This window comes from Oncorhynchus masou, chromosome 1 (assembly GCF_036934945.1).
Source record: "Oncorhynchus masou masou isolate Uvic2021 chromosome 1, UVic_Omas_1.1, whole genome shotgun sequence".
NCBI lineage: Eukaryota > Metazoa > Chordata > Actinopteri > Salmoniformes > Salmonidae > Oncorhynchus > Oncorhynchus masou.
In genome coordinates, this window is record NC_088212.1 from 35,070,796 (window position 1) to 35,093,308 (window position 22,513).

Here is a 22,513-nt window from a genome sequence, read left to right on the forward strand (position 1 = left end):
CCAGGTGGTGCAGACTGCTCTGTCAGAGACCCAGGACCCAGAGGAGGTGTCTGTGACGGTCAAGGCCTTCATGACAGCTGACCTGCCCAATGAGCTCATTGAACTACTGGAGAAGATTGTACTGGACAACTCAGTCTTCAGCGAGCACCGGTCAGTCACCATGCACACACACAAACACTTTACTTGGCCTCGCATTTGAATACAGAGGTTGAAAAGACTCAAATATTTCCAATGTTCTACGAATACCTGTAGTTGGAAGTCTTATCTAGCCTCTGTGTCTTCTCTGTTTCTCCCTCAGAAACCTCCAGAACCTGTTGATCCTGACGGCCATCAAGGCAGACCGGACGCGTGTGATGGAGTACGTCAACCGCCTGGACAACTACGATGCCCCCGACATTGCAAACATCGCCATCAGCAACGAGCTCTTCGAGGAGGCCTTCGCCATCTTCAAGAAGTTTGACGTCAACACCTCCGCCATTCAGGTTAACAAGAGTCTGAAGATAATGCAAAATATTTAGCTAATCATTGTACCCTGTTTTGTTTCAATGCACCAACAATGCTTTTCTTGACTTTTCTTTCTGCACCTTACAAATATGTGTATCATTGGACGTCTTTATTTATACTGACCAACTGTCTCTCTAGGTCCTGATCGAGCAAATCAGTAACCTGGACAGAGCCTATGAGTTTGCAGAGCGTTGTAATGAGGCCGCGGTATGGAGTCAACTGGCCAGAGCCCAGCTCCAGAGAGACCTGGTTAAAGAGGCCATTGATTCCTATATTAAAGCCGACGACCCGTCAGCCTACATGGAGGTGGTCAGCGCTGCCAGCAAGAACAGTAAGACAACACATCACACTGTGTGAGGAACAGGGAAAAGCAAGGAAACTGAGGCAGTGGCGGGCATGCGTCCAGCAAGGCAGTGGCGGGCATGCGTCCAGCAAGGCAGTGGCGGGCATGCGTCCAGCAAGGCAGTGGCGGGCATGCGTCCAGCAAGGCAGTGGCGGGCATGCGTCCAGCAAGGCAGTGGCGGGCATGCGTCCAGCAAGGCAGTGGCGGGCATGCGTCCAGCAAGGCAGTGGCGGGGGATAATTCCAACAAGGCAGTGGCGGGGGATAATTCCAACAAGGCAGTGGCGGGGATAATTCCAACAAGGCAGTGGCGGGGATAATTCCAACAAGGCAGTGGCGGGGGATAATTCCAACAAGGCAGTGGCGGGGGATAATTCCAACAAGGCAGTGGCGGGGGATAATTCCAACAAGGCAGTGGCGGGGGATAATTCCAACAAGGCAGTGGCGGGGGATAATTCCAACAAGGCAGTGGCGGGCATGCGTCCAGCAAGGCAGTGGCGGGGGATAATTCCAACAAGGCAGTGGCGGGCATGCGTCCAGCAAGGCAGTGGCGGGGGATAATTCCAACAAGGCAGTGGCGGGGGATAATTCCAACAAGGCAGTGGCGGGGGATAATTCCAACAAGGCAGTGGCGGGGGATAATTCCAGCAAGGCAGTGGCGGGGGATAATTCCAACAAGGCAGTGGCGGGCATGCGTCCAGCAAGGCAGTGGCGGGGGATAATTCCAACAAGGCAGTGGCGGGGGATAATTCCAACAAGAGTTCACTTGAAGCCTCCTATGCACTGTATGTGTGTATAATGTATAGAATTGATTGTGTGTGTGTGTGTGTTTTAGATAACTGGGAGGATCTGGTGAAGTTCCTTCAGATGGCTCGTAAGAAGGCCAGAGAGTCGTATGTAGAGACAGAGCTCATCTTTGCTCTGGCTAAAACTGTCAGACTGGCCGAACTGGAGGAATTTGTCAGCGGCCCGAACAACGCCCATATACAACAGGTAAATGTGTCAAATACGTGCAAAATGCACATTTATCAACATGGAACATTGTTCGCTGAGACGTTTGGTTTCAACTTTGGACTCACCCTCTCTTTGTTCTCCTGCAGGTGGGAGATAGGTGTTATGAAGAAGGGATGTACGATGCTGCCAAGCTGCTGTACAATAACGTGTCCAACTTTGCCCGCCTGGCATCCACGCTGGTACACCTAGGAGAGTACCAAGCTGCTGTGGACAGCGCCAGGAAAGCCAACAGCACACGCACCTGGAAGGAGGTACATCTAAACATTCTTACACCCACATGTTATGCTGTACTTACGTGTAAGTCATTTGATGGGTTGTGCATCATGACTTTGCTCGATCTCTGTCTCTCGATCTCTCTCTCTCTCTCTCTCTCTCTCTCAAGGTGTGTTGTGCGTGTGTGAATGGGGAAGAGTTTCGATTGGCTCAGATCTGTGGTCTACACATTGTTATCCACGCTGATGAACTGGAGGAGCTCATCAGCTACTACCAGGTAAATCCCCTCAATCACTTTAACCTGCTGGTGTCCTCTATAGTTTAGTACCAGGTAAAGGGAATGTTTTCAGATAGTTTAGGTGTCTGTACAGTGTCTGTGGTTAACTCATGTTCGTGTCTGTGTGCATCAGGACCGGGGTTACTATGAGGAGCTGATAGGCCTGTTGGAGGCCGCGTTGGGTTTGGAGCGTGCTCACATGGGCATGTTCACTGAGCTGGCCATCCTCTACTCCAAATTTAAACCCCAGAAGATGAGAGAACACCTGGAACTCTTCTGGTCCCGTGTCAACATCCCTAAGGTGTGTGTCTCTCTCTCTCTAAATAAAACGATTGTAAATATTTCTCTTTTTCCCATATCTGTCACGTCTATGTGACCTCACTTCCTGTGGTTGTCCAATCAGGTGCTGCGAGCGGCGGAGCAGTCCCATCTGTGGGCAGAGTTAGTGTTTCTGTATGATAAATACGAGGAATATGACAACGCTGTCCTCACGATGATGTCACACCCTACGGACGCTTGGAAGGAGGTGCAGTTCAAGGACATCATTGCCAAGGTAGCACGACCCTATCGGCTCCTCACTCACAAAACAGTTGAAAACCTCACTGAAGGGCTGAAGGTTTTCTAACCTCAACTGTAGCCACCTCTCCGCAAGGAACTTCATTGTGTTGTATGACTCTTTCTAGGTGGCCAATGTGGAGCTGTACTACAAATCCCTTTCCTTTTACCTGGACAACAAACCTCTGCTGACGAATGACCTTCTGACCATACTGTCACCACGGTTAGACCACAGCCGCACGGTCAGCTACTTCACCAAGGTAATCAGTCAAAACACCTGTCATTAAACCCGGAATAGGCTGAAAAACATGTTCCTACAATACTACAACCCTGCAAATTTAGCAGCAACGCAAGACCAAATAATATGACGCTTGCGTGGGTCTCCAGGTTAACCAGTTGAAGTTGGTAAAGCCTTACCTGAGGTCAGTCCAGAGTCATAACAACAAGGGAGTCAACGAGGCCCTCAATAACCTGCTGACTGAGGAGGAGGACTACCAGGTGAGGGAGTGTGTGTGTGTTCTAATTATGCTCTTATGTTGTTCTATGGCATTATGTGTTGTGGTCTCCAGGAAGCATAACTTGTATGTCTGTGTTGTCCATAGGGTCTGAGGGCGTCTATCGATGCATATGATAACTTTGACACCATTGGTTTGGCCCAGAGACTGGAGAAGCATGAGCTGATTGAGTTCAGACGCATCGCAGCATACCTCTACAAAGGCAACAACCGCTGGAGACAGAGCGTGGAACTCTGCAAGAAGGACAAATTATACAAGGTTAACATTTTGGGGGGATACTAGTTGTTCCTGCCAAACCAGCACCTGGATCCAGACACACTGCTGTGCAAAGTTTTTATTATTTTTATATATATATATATATATATATATATATATATATATATATATATATATATATATATATATATATATATATATATATATATATATATATATATATATATATATATATATTTTTTTTACTTGTCTTGCACTGTAAATATTTTCTGGGACCTTTTCACACTTCACTCTACTTTGACTAGAGCCTGATGGGGGCACTGTTTCGCTTTGGAGGATGGAAATAGTGAATATTTAGTCAGCCCACACCCTGTTGAAATTACTGAAGGAAAACACTTTTCTCCTCTGTAGTTTTTCAGCTTTGTAATGATATGTAACCATTGGTGCAACATCTGTGAGAATCCAAATGTTCTCGTGTTTCATCCATCCATCTCTTCCCCTGTCAGTCTGTCTCAAGATGGGATGCCGTATGCTGCAGAGACATGACTTCGGTCTCAAATCAATCACCCCCCCCCCCCTCTTACTGTGTGTATTTGGCAGGATGGAATGCTGTACGCTGCTGAGTCTAAGGATGCTGAGCTGGCTGAGACCCTGTTGCAGTGGTTCCTGGAGGAGGGCAGGAAGGAGTGTTTCGCTGCCTGTCTGTTTGCCTCCTACGACCTGCTGCACCCTGACGTGGTACTGGAGCTGGCCTGGAGACACAACATCATGGACTTTGCCATGCCATACTTCATCCAAGTCATGAGGGAGTACCTCACCAAGGTCAGTCCTGCTCCAAAAACGGCAAGCACTTTTTGTGTCCCAAATAGCACCCTATTCCCGACTATAGTGCACTTCTTCTGACCAGAGCCCTATTGGCCCAGGTCAAAAGTAGTGCACTATATAGAGAATAGGGTGCCATTTGGGACATACACCAAAATCTTAATTTCGGTCAGTGAAAATGTAGTAAACTAAATAATGGATTTCTTCCTGCTAATTTGACTGGTTTCCAGATAATTTTCTCTTCTTGTAAGAGATGGACAGTTGTCCTTGACCTTCTCTCTGTAGGTATTGTAGGAGCAGACAGGGTTTAGAGAAATACTTTTGGTAATACAAATTAAAATAGTGGAACGTTTACTTAAATATGGTGATAACGCTGCTGGAGAAAGCTTTCACACAACTTTATTATTTTGTTTTTCTTCACTTTGTGTTTGTAATTAAGTTAAAACATGAGACTCTTTAAGTGGGGAAGACAACCATTCCTCTAAAACAATGTGTAGTAATGACACCACTTCCTGTAACCTTTGACCCCAAGATATGTGAGCTCATCTCTGTGGGTTCTCTTCCAGGTTGATGAGGTTGAGGAGAAGGTGACGGTCTCTGGCTCTCTTTATTTATCTCCTTTTTGTTCTGTCTGTTCTCTGTTTCCTGTTCTAACATAGACCCTAGGTTTCTGATGTAAGAACCTAGCATGGACTTGTATGTAGACTGAGAATCCTTAACATAGGTCTGGCCAGTCCTGGTACTTTAGAGTGTCACAGGGGGTGCGGGGTTCTGTTTCAGTCCAGCACCAACATACCTGATTTTAGTCTTTCTAGATTGAAGACTGAATCAGATATGCAACAAAAGCCATGCTCCTCACACTCAACCCCCTAGAACCAGGACTGGCCACCCTTGACTACTGGGACCCCCCCCCCCCCTCACTGATAATCCCAGACTGTTTGCTCCTGGTTAACAGGAACACATGACAAAAGGTGCTGCACTATAGTCCTCCGCATCAGTAGTCAGCTAGCCTGAGTGACAATCTGTTTGTTCTACCATGTCAATATTTGGCCTGACTAATGACCGCAATGAGCACAAACAGATCTGGGACCAGGCTAGTAGTTAGCAGCTCCAGGACTGCAGTGTCTGCTGGATTCCTATGTCTGCCATTAAACTGATCAGTGATTTGCCAGAGAGCATGGAGATGAAGAGCAGCAGACACTTGGCCCTCCCTGGAGGACTGGAGTCGAAGCCCCCTGCTGCAAACACAGTTCTGTCGGAGTATTCTCATGTAGCTTTAACTGCTATGTACAGTAACAGCGTAGTGCACAATACCACATTGTGAGACGCATCCCCTAGCTATGCAGCCACTAGCTAGCTATGCAGCCACTAGCGGCTAGCTATGCAGCCACTAGCGGCTAGCTATGCAGCCACTAGCGGCTAGCTATGCAGCCACTAGCGGCTAGCTATGCAGCCACAGAGAACCAAAACCACCTCTCCCACACCCTATTCCCTACATAGTGCACTACTTTTGACCAGAGCCATACAAGTAGTGCACTGTATAGGGAATAGGGTACCATTTGGGTTGCACACCATCAATTAGCTTTCTATGCATGTTCATTATTTTATTTATCAGAGGAGGCACATACTCCCTTGTAGTTTTTTCTACTGCTGAAATTCTTACCATTCACACTGCCAGTTTATTTTGTCGTTATGACATTCTAATTCTTTAGTTCGTTTGAGTTAATTGTTCATACAGACAAGTCACATCTTCACAGCTATTATTACTCAAAATAGAGATTCTCAATGCCAAAAATAGACCATTTGGAATAACTTCAAAATGATTTAATTACACAACTTTAATACAATAATACACACATTTCTGTTTGACTCTTGAATACATCAGAAACCTTGCTTGCATTTTGTTAGGCAAGAAGGAGTGCCCTGTAGCTGAAGCATGTTAAGTTGTGATTGAGGTTTGTCTGTTTTTCCTCCTGGACTGGGATGTGTTTTGCGTGGAGTGCAAAGTGGAGGGTTAGCATCTTGGCGTGGGCCAAGCTTCTCCACAACACAGAGAATTCAAAATTAACTTTCACAAGCCTTGCTGTATACAGTGCTTCTAGAGTAGTTTAAAGATGCTCCCTCACTTGTAAGGAAAACTGTAGTTTCTCACCAATTCCGCATGGCATCTTCTCTGAGGCATCCTCACTGTAGAAATAGATACTAGTCTATAAAGTCTGATATTGAAAGGTGAAGTATAATATTATGCATATTGTTGTCTTCATGACAAAAGTTAACATCACCAATAAAATATTATCAGAATGTATCTCTGTAGAACGTTAATTGACAAATAATTTACAACGCCACAGTTTTATTATAGTGAGCCCACCCATTAGGCGACTGACTGGCTTTTCTCTCTGACCTCTGTCTGACCCTTTGTTCTCAGGTGGATAAACTGGAGGAGTCAGAAAGCCAAAGGAAGACTGAGGAAGAAGTCACAGAACCCACCCCCATAGTTTTCGGTAGGTTTGGTAATGCAATTTATATTAAAAGGCTTGGTTAAACTTTCTGGAATCAGTTGGCATAGGGAGGGAAATGAGTAAGGGAATCTGAATGCAACGCTAGAAAGACAGCTGTTTATTATTGATGAAAGGTAACAATTATGTGTGTGTGTGTAGGTCAGCAGCTGATGTTGACGGCAGGCTCGGCTCCAGTGGCACCCCAGCCTGGATACCCAGGAGGCTACGGATACGCTGCCCCAGGCTACTCTCCCCAGCCCCCTTACAGCTACAACATGTAGACCACCTCTACTCCCCCCAGCCCCCCTACAGCTACAACATGTAGACCACCTCTACTCCCCCCAGCCCCCCTACAGCTACAACATGTAGACCACCTCTACTCCCCCCAGCCCCCTTACAGCTACAACATGTAGACCACCTCTACTCCCCCCAGCCCCCCTACAGCTACAACATGTAGACCACCTCTACTCCCCCAGCCCCCTTACAGCTACAACATGTAGACCACCTCTACTCCCCCAGCCCCCCTACAGCTACAACATGTAGACCACCTCTACTCCCCCAGCCCCCCTACAGCTACAACATGTAGACCACCTCTACTCCCCCCAGCCCCCTACAGCTACAACATGTAGACCACCTACTCCCCCAGCCCCCCTACAGCTACAACATGTAGACCACCTCTACTCTCCCCAGCCCCCTACAGCTACAACATGTAGACCACCTCTACTCCCCCAGCCCCCCTACAGCTACAACATGTAGACCACCTCTACTCCCCCAGCCCCCCTACAGCTACAACATGTAGACCACCTCTACCCCACCCAGCCCCCTACAGCTACAACATGTAGACCACCTCTACTCCCCAGCCCCCCCCCAGCTACAACATGCCACCTCTACTCCCCCAGCCCCCCTACAGCTACAACATGTAGACCACCTCTACTCCCCCAGCCCCCCTACAGCTACAACATGTAGACCACCTCTTCTCCCCCAGCCCCCTACAGCTACAACATGTAGACCACCTCTACTCCCCCAGCCCCCTACAGCTACAACATGTAGACCACCTCTACTCCCCCCAGCCCCCTACAGCTACAACATGTAGACCACCTCTACTCCCCCAGCCCCCCTACAGCTACAACATGTAGACCACCTCTACTCCCCCCAGCCCCCCTACAGCTACAACATGTAGACCACCTCTACTCCCCCCAGCCCCCCTACAGCTACAACATGTAGACCACCTCTACCCCACCCAGCCCCCCTACAGCTACAACATGTAGACCACCTCTACCCCACCCAGCCCCCCTACAGCTACAACATGTAGACCACCTCTACTCCCCCCAGCCCCCTACAGCTACAACATGTAGACCACCTCTACTCCCCCAGCCCCCCTACAGCTACAACATGTAGACCACCTCTACTCCCCCAGCCCCCCTACAGCTACAACATGTAGACCACCTCTACTCCCCCAGCCCCCCAGCCCCCCTACAACTACAACATGTAGACCACCTCTACTCCCCCCAGCCCTCTACAACTACAACATGTAGACCACCTCTACTCCCCCCAGCCCCCTACAACTACAACATGTAGACCACCTCTACCCCACCCAGCCCCCTACAACGACAACATGTAGACTACCTCTACCCCACCCAGCCCCCTACAACGACAACATGTAGACTACCTCTACCCCACCCAGCCTCCCTACACCATGTAGACCACCTCTACCCCACCCAGCCCCCTACAATTGCAACATGTAGACCGCCTCTACCCCACCCAGCCTCCCTACAACTACAACATGTAGACCGCCTCTACCCCACCCAGCCTCCCTACAACTACAACATGTAGACCGCCTCTACCCCACCCAGCCTCCCTACAACTACAACATGTAGACTGCCTCTACCCCACCCAGCCCCCCTAGGGCTACACTAAGCCTACGTCCCAAATGTCACCCTATTCCCAGTATAGTGAACTACTTTTGACCAGGGTCCATATGACTCTGGTCTAAAGTAGTGCAGTATATATAGGCTACATGGTGTCGATTGGGACACAGATCATGTAGACCTTAGAAGACCTTCTAACGCGCCAACCTCAGGCCCCGACCTGAACCATACGTACCCTGCACTGGGATACAGATACAGCTTGCTTATGGATTCTATATGTATTCCCTGCCTTGACACCCCTGATACTCCCAATCTCACTACTCTGAGACACACCTAGCCCACCTATGGACACTCCTAACCCCCACACCCAAATCTCTCAACTGAAAAGATCTCCACTTTGCCCCCACCTCACCTCTTACTCCCACTTCCTCTTTCTCCCCCTCTCCAATGGAATACAGCAAGTGACCCCTCTAAGTGACTAAGTGACCCCTCTTCTTAGGCTGAACTGACCAGCCCACCCGCCATTCAACACGCACCGCATGACAACAGCGCTTAGCTCCTAGAGAAAATAAATAATAAGATGTCGCTAATGTACAGTACACCTCTCTGTCCAGGTATTCTATTACTGTTCTATAGACTGCATCAACTGTGTCAACCATAGAACAGCTTCTTTTTTTGAAATCCTAATGTTTTTCTAGAGATTATAATACAGCACTGATAGTACAGATACTTTGTTACTGATGAGCCAGAGAGGGGGCGGGTGAAGGGGGAGCAGCACCGAGTTCCCCCACCTTCTCCTAAGCACTGCTAGGCCTTATACAGGAGGAGGTTTCAAATTTGAGTCATTGTTTATGTTTGTTTCAAGACTGTTTCTGTGCAATAGAGATCTTAACAGGTACCATGTGTTGGAGATAGAGTACTATATGGACTAGGAATACTAGTTACTTGGGTTATGGTGTACTGTCTGTGTGTAGTTTATCAAGCATGTAGGGATCTGTTGACAACACCAAGAGTGGGAAGGTTTGCGCTGTTCCTTCTCTTTACTAGAGTCGTATTATCTGATAATAACCAAGTCTAGATGGACGTTGGGTCTCTCCACTACACTGTGATGTACGGTACAGGATCCCACAGCTCTGGTTGTTGATGATGTGAAACATAACTGCGATATGCTGATGTCTGTGCATGTGCTGCCAAACATATAATGCTGTAACAATGCAACCAGGAGCACAATTTCCATGTTACACATATACCAAGTATTACCTATGTTGTGTTCAAAACTAAGCAAATGTATTTTGAGGCCTTTTACTGTCTCACCATTGGCAACAACTAACAGAATGGTCGAAGAAACTCATGTTACACAGAGAATTAAAACATACTAGAGGAATAGAGCTCGTATGTATCCCTGTACCAGTGGTTCAGAGTTAACAATTCATGTACTGAAAAAAAAGTGTATAATTTAAGATATGTTGCGATACTTAAATAAGCAAATAAGTCCACTATGGAATAAAATAGTGTATTGTCTATAGTGCATTGTTGTAGTCTTAATCATTATTATGATACTTTTTTTTTTAAAGAAAATGACAAAATACAAAAAGAGCAGAATACAAACATAAACTATTCAGCATGATTGCTTGCAGCAGCCATCATCCTGGAGTTTGTTTTCTTCCTGTTCAAGTAGAACCTGTCTGATAAATGTTCTGGAAAACTATCGCTAGGGTTTATGGGTAAATCTGGCCTCGTGCATCCGGACATGTACACTGTTGTCCATTGGACCCTGAGCTGTGCCGCCACATTGTAAAAACGTTGAATTGGGGTTTTGTAGGAAAACTAAATCTAAACTGTGTACAAGCACTACCGTATCTGCACAAGTCATGGTCTCCTGAAGGATAATAAAGTTTACACACATTATCTGTCTGTGATCATTTCACGATGCTCATAGTAGTAACTCTAGAGGGAACTGAGATGTATATTTGGTAATATGTGTTTGCATTGTCGTACTATCAACCCTGGGTTTTACTAAGAACCTTTGGTCATAAAGCCGACAACACTGTCAGACAGTCACAATGGTTCATCTCAGATAATGGTAACTGTCCAGGCTGTTCATTAAATGTTGTTTAATTGTTATGTGTCCTTATGATGAAGGGTTTAAGTCAAGTGTTTGCATTGTCAATTTATTCCATTCAATCTGACTTGGTAAGTTTACAGGTCATTCACAAACTTCCTTGATCAGGTTTGGTATTTTTTTCTCCACTTCTAAGATGCTCTTGCTTCTTTTAGTTTTGACAATGCAATCAAGCCAAATAGCCAAATACATTTAAACTCAGTTTTTCACAATTCCTGACATTTAATCCTAGCAAAAATTCCCTGTCTTAGGTCAGCTGGGATCAGCAGTTTTATTTTAAGATTGTGAAATGTCAGAATAATAGCAGAGAATTTAATTATTTAAGTTTTTATTTCTTTCTTCACATTCTCAGTGGGTCAGAAGTTTACATACACTCAATTAGTATTTGGTAACATTGCCTTTAAATTGTTTAACTTGGGTCAAACGTTTCGGGTAGCCTTCCATAAGCTTCCCACAATAAGTTGGGTGAATTTTGGTCTATTTCTCCTGACAGAGCTGGTGTAACTGAGTCCGGTTTGGAGGCCTCCTTGCTCGCACACGCTTTTTCAGTTCTGCCCACAATTCTTCTATGGGCTTGAGGTCAGGGCATTGTGATGGCCACTCCAATACCTTGACTTTGTTGTCCTTAAGCCATTTTGCCACAACTTTGGAAGTATGCTTGGGGCCATTGTCCATTTGAAAGACCAATTTGTGACCAAGCTTCAACTTCCTGACTGATGTCTTGATGTTGCTTCAATATATCCACATAATTTGGTGACTCATGATGCCATCTATTTTGTGTAGTGCACCAGTGCCTCCTGCAGCAAAGCCCCCCCACAACATGATGCTGCCACCCCCGTGCTTCACAGTTGGGATGGTGTTCTTCGGCTTGCAAGCATCCCCCTTTTTCCTCCAAACATAACGATGGTCATTATGGCCAAACAGTTCTATTTTTGTCTCATCAGACCAGAGGACATTTCTCCAAAAAGTACTATATTTTTCCCCATGTTCAGTTGCAAACTGTAGTCTGGCTTTTTTATGGTAGTTTTGGAGCAGTGGCTTCTTCCTTGCTGAGTGGCCTTTCAGGTTATATCGATATAGGACTCATTTTACTGTGGATATAGATACTTTTGTACCTATTTCCTCCAGCATCTTCACACAGTCCTTTGCTGTTGTTCTGGGATTGATTTGCACTTTTTGCACCAAAGTACATTCATCTCTAGGACACAGAACGTATCTCCTTCTTGAGCGGTATGACGGCTTCGTGGTCCCATGGTGTCTATACTTGCGTACTATTGTTTGCACAGATGAACGTGGTACCTTCCTTCAAGCATTTGGAAATTACTCCCAAGGATGAACCAGACTTGTGGAGGTCTACCATTTTTTTTCTGAGGTCTTGGCTAATTTCTTTTGGTTTTCCCATGATGTCAAGCAAAGACGCACTGAGTTTGAAGGTATGCCTTGAAATACATCCACAGGTACACCTCCAATTGACTCAAATTATGTCAATTAGCCTATCAGAAGCCCCTAAAGCCATGACATACATTTTCTGGAATTTTCCATGCTGTTTAAATGCACAGTTTATTTATTTATTTTTATTTCACCTTTATTTAACCAGGTAGGCTAGTTGAGAACAAGTTGTCATTTGCAACTGTGACCTGGCCAAGATAAAGCATAGCAGTGTGAAAAGACAACAGAGTTACGCATGGAGTAAACAATTAACAAGTCAATAACACAGTAGGGAAAAAAAGAGTCTATATACATTGTGTGCAAAACGCATGAGGAGGTAGGTGAATAATTACAATTTTGCAGATTAACACGAGTGATAAATGATCAGATGGTCATGTACAGGTAGAGATATTGGTGTGCAAAAGAGCAGAAAAGTGAATAAATAAAAACAGTATGGGGATGAGGTAGGTAAAATTGGGTGGGCTATTTACCGATAGACTATGTACAGCTGCAGTGATCGGTTAGTTGCTCAGATATTTGAAATTGGTGAGGGAGATAAAAGTCTCAACTTCAGCGTTTTATTATTATTATTATTTTTTTGCAATTCGTTCCAGTCACAGGCAGCAGAGAACTGGAAGGAAAGGCAGCCAAATGAGGTGTTGGCTTTAGGGATGATCAGTGAGATACACCTGCTGGAGCGCCTGCTACGGGTGGGTGTTGCCATCGTGACCAGTGAACTGAGATAAGGCGGAGCTTTACCTAGCATGAACTTGTAGATGACCTGGAGCCAGTGGGTCTGGCGACGAATATGTAGCGAGGGCCAGCCGACGAGAGCATGCAGGTCGCAGTGGTGGGTGGTATAAGGTGCTTTAGTAACAAAACAGATGGCACTGTGATAAACTGCATCCAGTTTGCTGAGTAGAGTGTTGGAAGCTATTTTGTAGATGACATCGCCGAAGTCGAGGATCGATAGGATAGTCAGTTTTACTATGGTAAGTTTGGCGGCGTGAGTGGAGGAGGCTTTGTTGCAGAATAGAAAGCCAATTCTAGATTTAATTTTAGATTGGAGATGTTTGATATGAGTCTGGAAGGAGAGTTTACAGTCTAGCCAAACACCTAGGTACTTATAGATGTCCACATATTCTAGGTCGGAACCATCTAGGGCGTGCGGGTGCAGGCAGCGAACGGTTGAAAAGCATGCATTTGGTTTTACTAGCGTTTAAGAGCAGTTGGAGGCCACGGAAGGAGTGTTGTATGGCATTGAAGCTCGTTTGGAGGTTAGATAGCACAGTGTCCAAGGACGGGCCGGAAGTATACAGAATGGTGTCGTCTGCGTAGAGGTGGATCAGGGAATCACCCGCAGCAAGAGCAACATCATTGATATATATAGAGAAAAGAGTCGGCCCGAGAATTGAACCCTGTGGCACCCCCATAGAGACTGCCAGGGACCAGACAGCATGCCCTCCGATTTGACACACTGAACTCTGTCTGCAAAGTAGTTGGTGAACCAGGCAAGGCAGTCATCAGAAAAACCGAGGCTACTGAGTCTGCCGATAAGAATATGGTGATTGACAGAGTCGAAAGCCTTGGCCAGGTCGATGAAGACGGCTGCACAGTACTGTCTTTTATCGATGGCGGTTATGATATCGTTTAGTACCTTGAGCGTGGCTGAGGTGCACCCGTGACCTGCTCGGAAACCAGATTGCACAGCGGAGAAGGTACGGTGGGATTCGAGATGGTCAGTGACCTGTTGTTGACTTGGCTTTCGAAGACCTTAGATAGGCAGGGCAGGATGGATATAGGTCTGTAACAGTTTGGGTCCAGGGTGTCTCCCCCTTTGAAGAGGGGGATGACTGCGGCAGCTTTCCAATCCTTGGGGATCTCAGACGATATGAAAGAGAGGTTTACAGGCTGGTAATAGGGGTTGCGACAATGGCGGCGGATAGTTTCAGAAAAAGAGGGCCCAGATTGTCAAGCCCAGCTGATTTGTACGGGTCCAGGTTTTGCAGCTCTTTCAGAATGTCTGCTATCTGGATTTGGGTAAAGGAGAACCTGGAGAGGCTTGGGCGAGTAGTTGCGGGGGGGCGGAGCTGTTGGCCGAGGTTGGAGTAGCCAGGAGGAAGGCATGACCAGCCGTTGAGAAATGCTTGTTGAAGTTTTCGATAATCATGGATTTATCAGTGGTGACCGTGTTACCTAGCCTCAGTGCAGTGGGCAGCTGGGAGGAGGTGCTCTTGTTCTCCATGGACTTCAGTGTCCCAGAACCTTTTGGAGTTAGAGCTACAGGATGCAAATTTCTGCCTGAAGAAGCTGGCCTTTGCTTTCCTGACTGACTGCGTGTATTGGTTCCTGACTTCCCTGAACAGTTGCATATCGCAGGGACTATTCGATGCTATTGCAGTCCGCCACAGGATGTTTTTGTGCTGGTCGAGGGCAGTCAGGTCTGGAGTGAACCAAGGGCTATATCTGTTCTTAGTTCTGCATTTTTTGAACGGTCAATTTAGTTTGTAAACTTCTGACCCACTGGAATTGTGATACAGGGAATTATAAGTTAAATAATCTGTCTAAACAGAAAATTTACTTGTGTCATGCACAAAGTAGATGTCCGAACCGACTTGCCAAAACTATAGTTTGTTAACAAGAAATTTGTGGAGTGGTTGAAAAACAAGTTTTAATGACTCCAACCTAAGTGTATGTAAACTTCTGACTTCAAATGTATATCACCAGAACGTACCCCCCACTAGGCACAGACATCAGTTCAACATCTACACTGAACAAAAATCTAAATGCAACATGTAAAGTGTTGGTCCTGTGTTTCATGAGCTAAACAAATCCTGGAAATGTTCCATACTCACAAAAAGCTTATTTCTCTCAAATGGTGTGCACAAATTTGTTTACATCCCTATTAGTGAGCATTTCTCCTTTGCCAGGATAAATCCATCCACCTGACATGTGTGGCATATCAAGAAGCTAATTAAAGAGCATGATTATTACACAGGTGCACCTTGTGCTGGGGACAATAAAAGGCCACTTTAAAATGTACAGTTTTGTCACACAAAACAACGCCACAAATATCCCAAGTTTTGAGGGGGCGTGCAATTGGCATGCTAACTGCAGGAATGTCCACCAGAGCTGTTGCCATAGCATTTCTCTACCATCAGCTGCCTCTGTTGTTTTAGAGAATTTGGCAGTACTTCCAACCGGCCTCACAACCGCAAACTAAGTGTAACCACTCGAGCCCAGGACCTCCACATCAACCAATCAATCAAATGTATTTATAAAGCCCTTTTTACATCAGCAGATATCACACAGTGCTATACAGAAACCCAGCCTAAAACCCTAAACAGCAAACAATGCAAATTTAGAAGCACGGTGGCCAAGTGGTTGGGCCTATATTAGGGCCTAATGAATTTCTTTCAATTTCCTTATATGAACTGTAACTCTGTACAATTGTTGCCATTTTTTCATGTTGTGTTTTTACTTTTGTTCAGTATAGTTTTGATTTACATTAGAGTTGTCAACTAATGTGAATTCAACAAAACATGTCACCATTTAATTCGATTTAGGTTCAAAGTTGGGTATAATAAAAAAAATTAAATGCCCTTATGTTGATGACTTTCTGCAAATCCACGTTGATTAAACGTCATCACATTTTTTTTTTTGGGGGGGGTTGAAATGAAGTGGAAACAACATTGATTCGACTAGTGGGCCAGGTGCCAGACTTTCTACACTGTCCAACTGGTCCTTGCCTTGCCTGACACTGGCGAAATTCTCTGTCAGTCTAGCTACTCCTATGACATGACAACCATAGTCAGGGGAGTTGGTGAAAGCACACACAGTGGGGTCTGAAATGATTTGCACCCTTGATTAAGATGAGCAATAATAACTGTATAAAATAAATAATTAAAATACTGAGCTATATTGTATGCTCAACAAAATGTGAATGATATTATTTTATACTAATACATTTGCTCAGAGAAAGATTTAGTTTAACAAGTAATACATTTTTTTCTCAAAAAGGGAGGGGTCAGAATTATTGACACCCCGAAAGATTCTTATAAATAAAGTAGTCAAATGTTCTATATTCCTAGCACACAATGACTACGTCAATCTTTTGACTCTACAAACTTGTTGGATGCATTTGTTCGTTTTGGCTGTGTTTCAGATTATTTTGTGCCCAATAGAAATGAATAGTAAATCATGTATTATTGTGTCCTTTTGGAGTCACTTTTATTATAAATAAGAATAGAATATGTTTCTAATCATTTGTACATTTAATGTGGATGCTACTGTACCATGATGACAGATAATCCTGAATGAATCATGAATAATGTTGAGTGAGAAAGTTTACAGATGGTTAAAGATCATATCCCCAAGACATACTAACCTCTCACCATTACCAATAACGGGAGGCTAGCATGTCTTGGGGATATGATATTTTACCCTCTGCAACTTTCTCACACATTATTCACGATTCATTCTGGATTATCCGTAATCATGGTAGCATCCACATTAATGTACAAGCGTTTAGAAACATGTTTTATTTTTGTTTACAATAAAAAATGTCAATACATTATTTACCATTCATTTCTATTAGGCACAAAATTATCTGAAACCCAAACAAAACAAACTGCAAATGCATCCAACAAGTTTGTAGAGTCGGAAGATTGATGTAGTCATTGTGTGCTAGGTATATGGGACCAAATACTTAACTTTGACTAGTTTATTTATAAGAACCTTTAAAGGTGTCAATCATTTTGATCCCTACCTTTTTGAGAAATAGAAATATAACTTGTTCAACAAAATCTCTTTCTCTAAGCAATTGTATTAGTATAAAATAATATAATTTCCCAATTTTTGGAGGGTACAATATAGCTCAGTATTAGAATTATTTATTTTATACAGTCATTATTGCTAATTTTTATCAATGGTGTCAATAATTTCGGACCCCACTGTATGTCTGTGACCAGGCCAGACTACTCAAAGGAAAGCATTCACTCTCTACTAGCACTGTTTCAGGACCAGTCCTCTGCCACAGTCATGACTCTCCTGATGGTCTGGCTGATGACAGTCTCTGACCAAAATGTCAGGCAATGTTTTTAACTTTGAATTTGCAATAAGTCATATATTTCTATAATGGAGAGAGTGTTGTGCTCTAACTTCTGATGCCACAGTCCTGAGGGACACCAGTTGGAGCTGAGGAGCAAAACTGTCCCTGGATCAGTGGGGGTAGATATGCACTGCTGCACTTCGACCTCATCTTGGGAACAGCATCTGATGGAGATACGGATCAAACATTCTGTGTGTCCACCTGTCATAGTAGGGGTTTTGTACACATGTGGCCTTGTGTACAGGCTACATCACTTCAACTCAAAGTAGAATCTGTTCATCTCCATTATCAGAATAAAAAAAACTGGAAAAAATGTGATTATGTTAAATTATTTGTTCATGTAATCAAAGGTCTAATTTGTAAATGAGGTTAGGAACAAAATAAAATGTTTGTTGTGGTTTTGCTATGATTTTTCTATTCATAGCAAGGCAAATAAATCTGTCTCTATATTGTTTCGGTTGCATCCTTCTCGTGGATGTAGCATATAGATGTCACTGGGGCACAGCACTTGATTGATGGTGTTTTGGGTCTGAATCACCTTTGTACAGCCTTGATCACTTCTCTCTCTCAACAGCTTGGCAGCAGAGTTTAAGTGGTTAATAACATTATGCTGTCTTATGGGGTTGATACTTTAATTGACATATCTTCGTTTGTTTGCTGAACTAGGGAATTTACAGTATGTTATGCTAATGTAGCGCTCCACCTCATAGCGAGGTTTGCGCGTGAAAAGATGAGACAGACCCGCCCTTCTGGTGTATAACCGAACTGCCCCGTCTCTCCTCCCTCGGCTACATGATATATACGCGGTCTCTCCTAGCACGACTGCCAGCTGTGTAGTAGCCTACTGTCCACATACAGCGGAGGTCTGAAGGCTACACTCAGCATCACTGGTCAGACAGCATCACAGCAAAATTGATCAGTCCTTAGTCTTGGTGTGCATGCACTGAACGTTATAATAACCACCAACTAGTTTTTTTTAGGACAAAATAACAGTTTTGTAGACTTAGTTTTATAGCTAGATAGATATTTGTTAAATTATTTCTTTACAATGGAAGGAAACAGGAAATTAATCAGTCCCTTTCACCGACCACGGTGCCTGGCGGCGGCGGCACCTGGAGGGAAAGCCAAATTAACTCACCCTGGGAAGGCGATTCTAGCAGGTAAGTTTTGTAATCTTTTGTTCAGACACCATCTATGCCAATATATATGGTTTTACATTTTTGTGATACACGGTTTAATGCTTTTACTTGATAGAGAATCGGCGTAGATGGAGCATCAGCCTGTAGAATAAAGTAACATTGTTTTTCCCGATCATGTCACTTTCACTTGACAGCCAGGGTTTGTAAATGATGTGCTGATGGTGTTTCATTGGTTAGTAGCCGTGCAAGAAGCGAGCGCTTCCATGTCATTGAGTAGAACTGTCATGTTGTATTGTGTTCATTCACAATAAAATATCAAATATGCTAGTCCTGGTTATTAATATCAGTTTCACATGCAGTGTGTGCATTTCACTAAAGATGGGATTGGCTTGGGCTGCCTGTAGAGCGCATAACAAAATAGTGAGACTGTTTAAACTAGTAGCCTACTGGCTTTATCATTTAAATTTTTTTTTTCTACTTAATATGATTTAGAATCTAATCAATATGATTTCAAAAGGATGATTATGAAATGATCTAATGATCCTATCTGTAACTGACAGTGGTAACATGCTATACCCTTCGAATAGTGCAGAGCAGTACTGCCTGGTTATATGAGAGAACACCACAGAACAAACACTCCTCAGTTTTCCCCCTTAGTGGCAGACAGTAACAACTCAGTTAGTTATAAGGACTGGTGAATGCTAAAATGTTCACCTCCTCTTGCATTATGCTATGATAGACAGATCATTCATGTTATTGTGCAGTTTAACTGAGATGACAAAAAAGCATCTGTTGCAGCTCCATCTGTCCGATTAGCAAACCACAGCATTTAGTTCCCACTGTGCAGCCCTGTTCTTTTTAGGCAGCAGACACAGTCATTATTATGGGGTGTGTCTTCTGAAAATGACTCCACACTGTGTAATTCAAACCAATAACCCTACAATTGAACTGGAATACATTTTAAGTAAACCACCCAAAACCATCACGTCGCTCTCTGAAGGAAGACAAAAACAAGCATTGAATTAGGATCAAATATAGAAACCCAAACACTGTGGACTGAACAACAGACTGTCTCTAAAATGAAGTTTGAATAGCTCAGACGGCTACTACTACTAATAGGTAGACAATGGTGTATATAAACCTGTACTGCTGATGCTATCTATTGGCTATTGAGAAGCTTTGAAGCCAGCGGTTGGCCATATTGGCACTCCACAGTAGGAGCAGTCCTCCATAGTAATGGGTGGAATTCTACAGTGTTTAAATTAAGTGTTTCAAGGACAAATTTACATGTATTTAAGTATTTACAAAATTACATGTTTTGTTGTTGTACATTTTTGTTATTTTTTTTAATGTTTAACTCGCATAATATAGTTTAAAAGTGGGCATTAAGGTATATGTAATAACTAATGTAGACATTAATAAATGCATTAATTATACATTAATAAATGCATAAAAATGTTTTTTTACATTGGAGGAGTAGTGCTAAGATGGAGGCACAGGAGCTTCAACAAATCACCCCCTAAAAGTAATCTAGTATATATACTGCATACATCACTGGTAGTAGCCTAGTAGCCTTCATCACGGAAACCTCCATTCCTGTGAGGGATACTGGTGAAGTATACCGAACAAAAAAGATAAACACAACATGTAAAGTGTTGGCCCCATGTTTCATGAGCTGAAATAAAAGATCCCAGAAATGTTCCATATGCACAAAAAGCTTATTGTTCTCCAATGTTGTGCACAAATTAGTTTAGATCCCCGTTAGAGGGCATTTCTTCTTTGCCAAGATAATCCATCCGCTTGACAGTTGTGGCATATCAAGAAGCTGATTAAACAGCATGATCATTACACAGGTGCACCTTGTGCTGGGGGACAATTAAAAAGTCACTTTAAAATGTGCAGTTTTCTCACACAACACATATCCAACACATGTCTCAAGTTATGAGGAAGCATGCAATTTGGTATTTGGTATATTTATTAGGATCCCCATTAGCTGTTGCAAAAGCAGCAGCTGCTCTTCCTGGGGTCCACACAAAACATGAAACATGACATAATACAGATTATTAATAGACAAAGACAACTCAAAGACAGAACGACAAATATATTTTTTAAAGGCACACGTAGCATTACATATCAATACATACACACAAACTATCTAGGTTAAATAGGCTTTATCTGTTTTTTGAAAGCAGGTTTGCTGTTTATTTGAGCAATAAGAGATGGAACGGAGTTCCATGCAATAATTGCTCTATATAATACTGTATGTTTTTTTGAATTTGTTCTGGATTTGGGGACTGTGAAAAGACCCCTGATGGCATTTCTGGTGGGGTAAGTGTGTGTCAGAGCTGTGTGTAAGTTGACTAGGCAAACAATTTGGGATTTTCAACACAATGTTCCTTATAAAAATAAGAAATGATGCAGTCAGTTTCTCCTCAACTCTTAGCCAAGAGAGACTGGCATGCATAGTATTTACACTACCAGTCAAAAGTTTTAGAACACCCAGAACATCCAGGTGTACATGTGTATAAATCCATGTGTACGTGTGCATATGTTATCATGTGTGTGTAAAGGCTACTTTTGGGTAGCGGAATGACTTTGGCTTCCCTCCAGGCCTGGGTACAAATACTTTCCTCTAGGGTCAGATGAAAGATATTACAGATAGGAGTGGCTATAGGGTCAGCTATCATCCTCAGTAGCTTTCCATCTAAGTTGTCAATGGCAGGTTTGTCATTATTGATCGTTAACAATCATTTTTCCACCTCTCCCACACTAACTTTACAAAATTCACACTTACATTGCTTTTCTTTCATTATTTGTTTTTCTATGCATTAAAACGATTGCTCACTGTTCGTTGTTGGCATTTCCTGCCTAATCTGCCAACTTTGCCAATGAAGTAATCATTAAAATAATGGGCAACATCAAATGGTTTTGTGATGAATAAGCCATCTGATTCGATGAAAGATGGAGTTGAATTTGTCTTTCTGCTCATAATTTCATTTAAAGTACTCCAAAGTTTTTTGGAGCTTCTTCATGAGCGGACAGCTTGACGAAAACCAGCCAATATTCAGGTCCTCAAGAAAGTAGACCTCTGTTTACATCACATACACTATCAAGCATTTCACACATATTATTTAGATACTGACTGTTAGCACTTGGTGACCTATAGCAACACCCCCCCAAAAAAGGCTTTTGTGCCAAGTGAACCTGCAACCACAACACATAAAATCTTCCCTAAGCATTACAGGGATATGGCTCTGAATATATACAGCAACACCTCCCCCATAAGCATTTGTGTCTCTTCTATAGATGTTTTATCCTTGTATTGCTACTGCTGCATAATCAAGTGAGTCTCAAAAATGGCTAATATATGAATGTTATCTGATTAGCAAGTTATTGATTTCATTAACCTTATTTCTAAGGCTACTTATATTAATATGGGATATTTTCAGCCCTTTCCTGGGTAGCTTCTCAGAGATAGACATAATATGGAAAAGAGCAAACAAAGCAAGATAAAAAAAATATACATCCAGCAGTCCATTAATCAATTGGGGTGTGTGTGTTCATGCGGGATTGAAGTTATGAACCCATAGGCTTGGCTCTCTCATCCCTTCCAGGCTTCTGGGAGGGTGGACAATGAGCCTGTCATAGCGGATGTATGTCCCCACGCAGCTTTCATGTCTGGGATAAGTTCTTTCCCCTTCTGGCGCACAGCTCCAGGATAGTCCTCATTGAGGAAGATACAGTGCATTCGGAAAGTATTCAGACCCCTTGACTTTTTCCACATTTTGTTACATTACAGCCTCATTCTAAAATTTATCAAATTGTTTTTTCCCCCTCATCAATCTATACACAATACTCTAAAATGACAAAGCAAAAACAGCTTTTTGTAT

The 22,513-nt window shown here is 43.5% G+C and overlaps 2 protein-coding genes across 3 annotated transcripts in view; both read left to right on the forward strand.

Annotated features, from left to right (window-relative positions):
* The window catches only part of LOC135543070 (clathrin heavy chain 1-like), a 34,817-nt gene extending 27,394 nt beyond the window's left edge, over window positions 1-7,423 (forward strand). The window contains exons 19-33 of one of the 2 annotated variants that reach the window (XM_064970167.1): window positions 5-150; window positions 299-482; window positions 643-835; window positions 1,682-1,839; window positions 1,947-2,111; window positions 2,243-2,350; window positions 2,484-2,651; window positions 2,754-2,903; window positions 3,034-3,165; window positions 3,293-3,403; window positions 3,508-3,678; window positions 4,237-4,458; window positions 5,025-5,051; window positions 6,884-6,959; window positions 7,116-7,423. In XM_064970167.1, coding sequence (XP_064826239.1) covers window positions 5-150; window positions 299-482; window positions 643-835; window positions 1,682-1,839; window positions 1,947-2,111; window positions 2,243-2,350; window positions 2,484-2,651; window positions 2,754-2,903; window positions 3,034-3,165; window positions 3,293-3,403; window positions 3,508-3,678; window positions 4,237-4,458; window positions 5,025-5,051; window positions 6,884-6,959; window positions 7,116-7,237 — 2,133 coding nt within the window. In that variant the 3' untranslated portion in view covers window positions 7,238-7,423. The remainder of the gene's footprint in view (window positions 1-4; window positions 151-298; window positions 483-642; window positions 836-1,681; window positions 1,840-1,946; window positions 2,112-2,242; window positions 2,351-2,483; window positions 2,652-2,753; window positions 2,904-3,033; window positions 3,166-3,292; window positions 3,404-3,507; window positions 3,679-4,236; window positions 4,459-5,024; window positions 5,052-6,883; window positions 6,960-7,115) is intronic. The other variant, XM_064970169.1, reaches the window with a different exon arrangement.
* An 11,109-nt stretch (window positions 7,424-18,532) lies between these two features.
* The window catches only part of LOC135552259 (tricarboxylate transport protein B, mitochondrial-like), a 32,243-nt gene continuing 28,262 nt past the window's right edge, over window positions 18,533-22,513 (forward strand). The window contains exon 1 of the mRNA XM_064983813.1: window positions 18,533-18,644. Coding sequence (XP_064839885.1) covers window positions 18,533-18,644 — 112 coding nt within the window. The remainder of the gene's footprint in view (window positions 18,645-22,513) is intronic.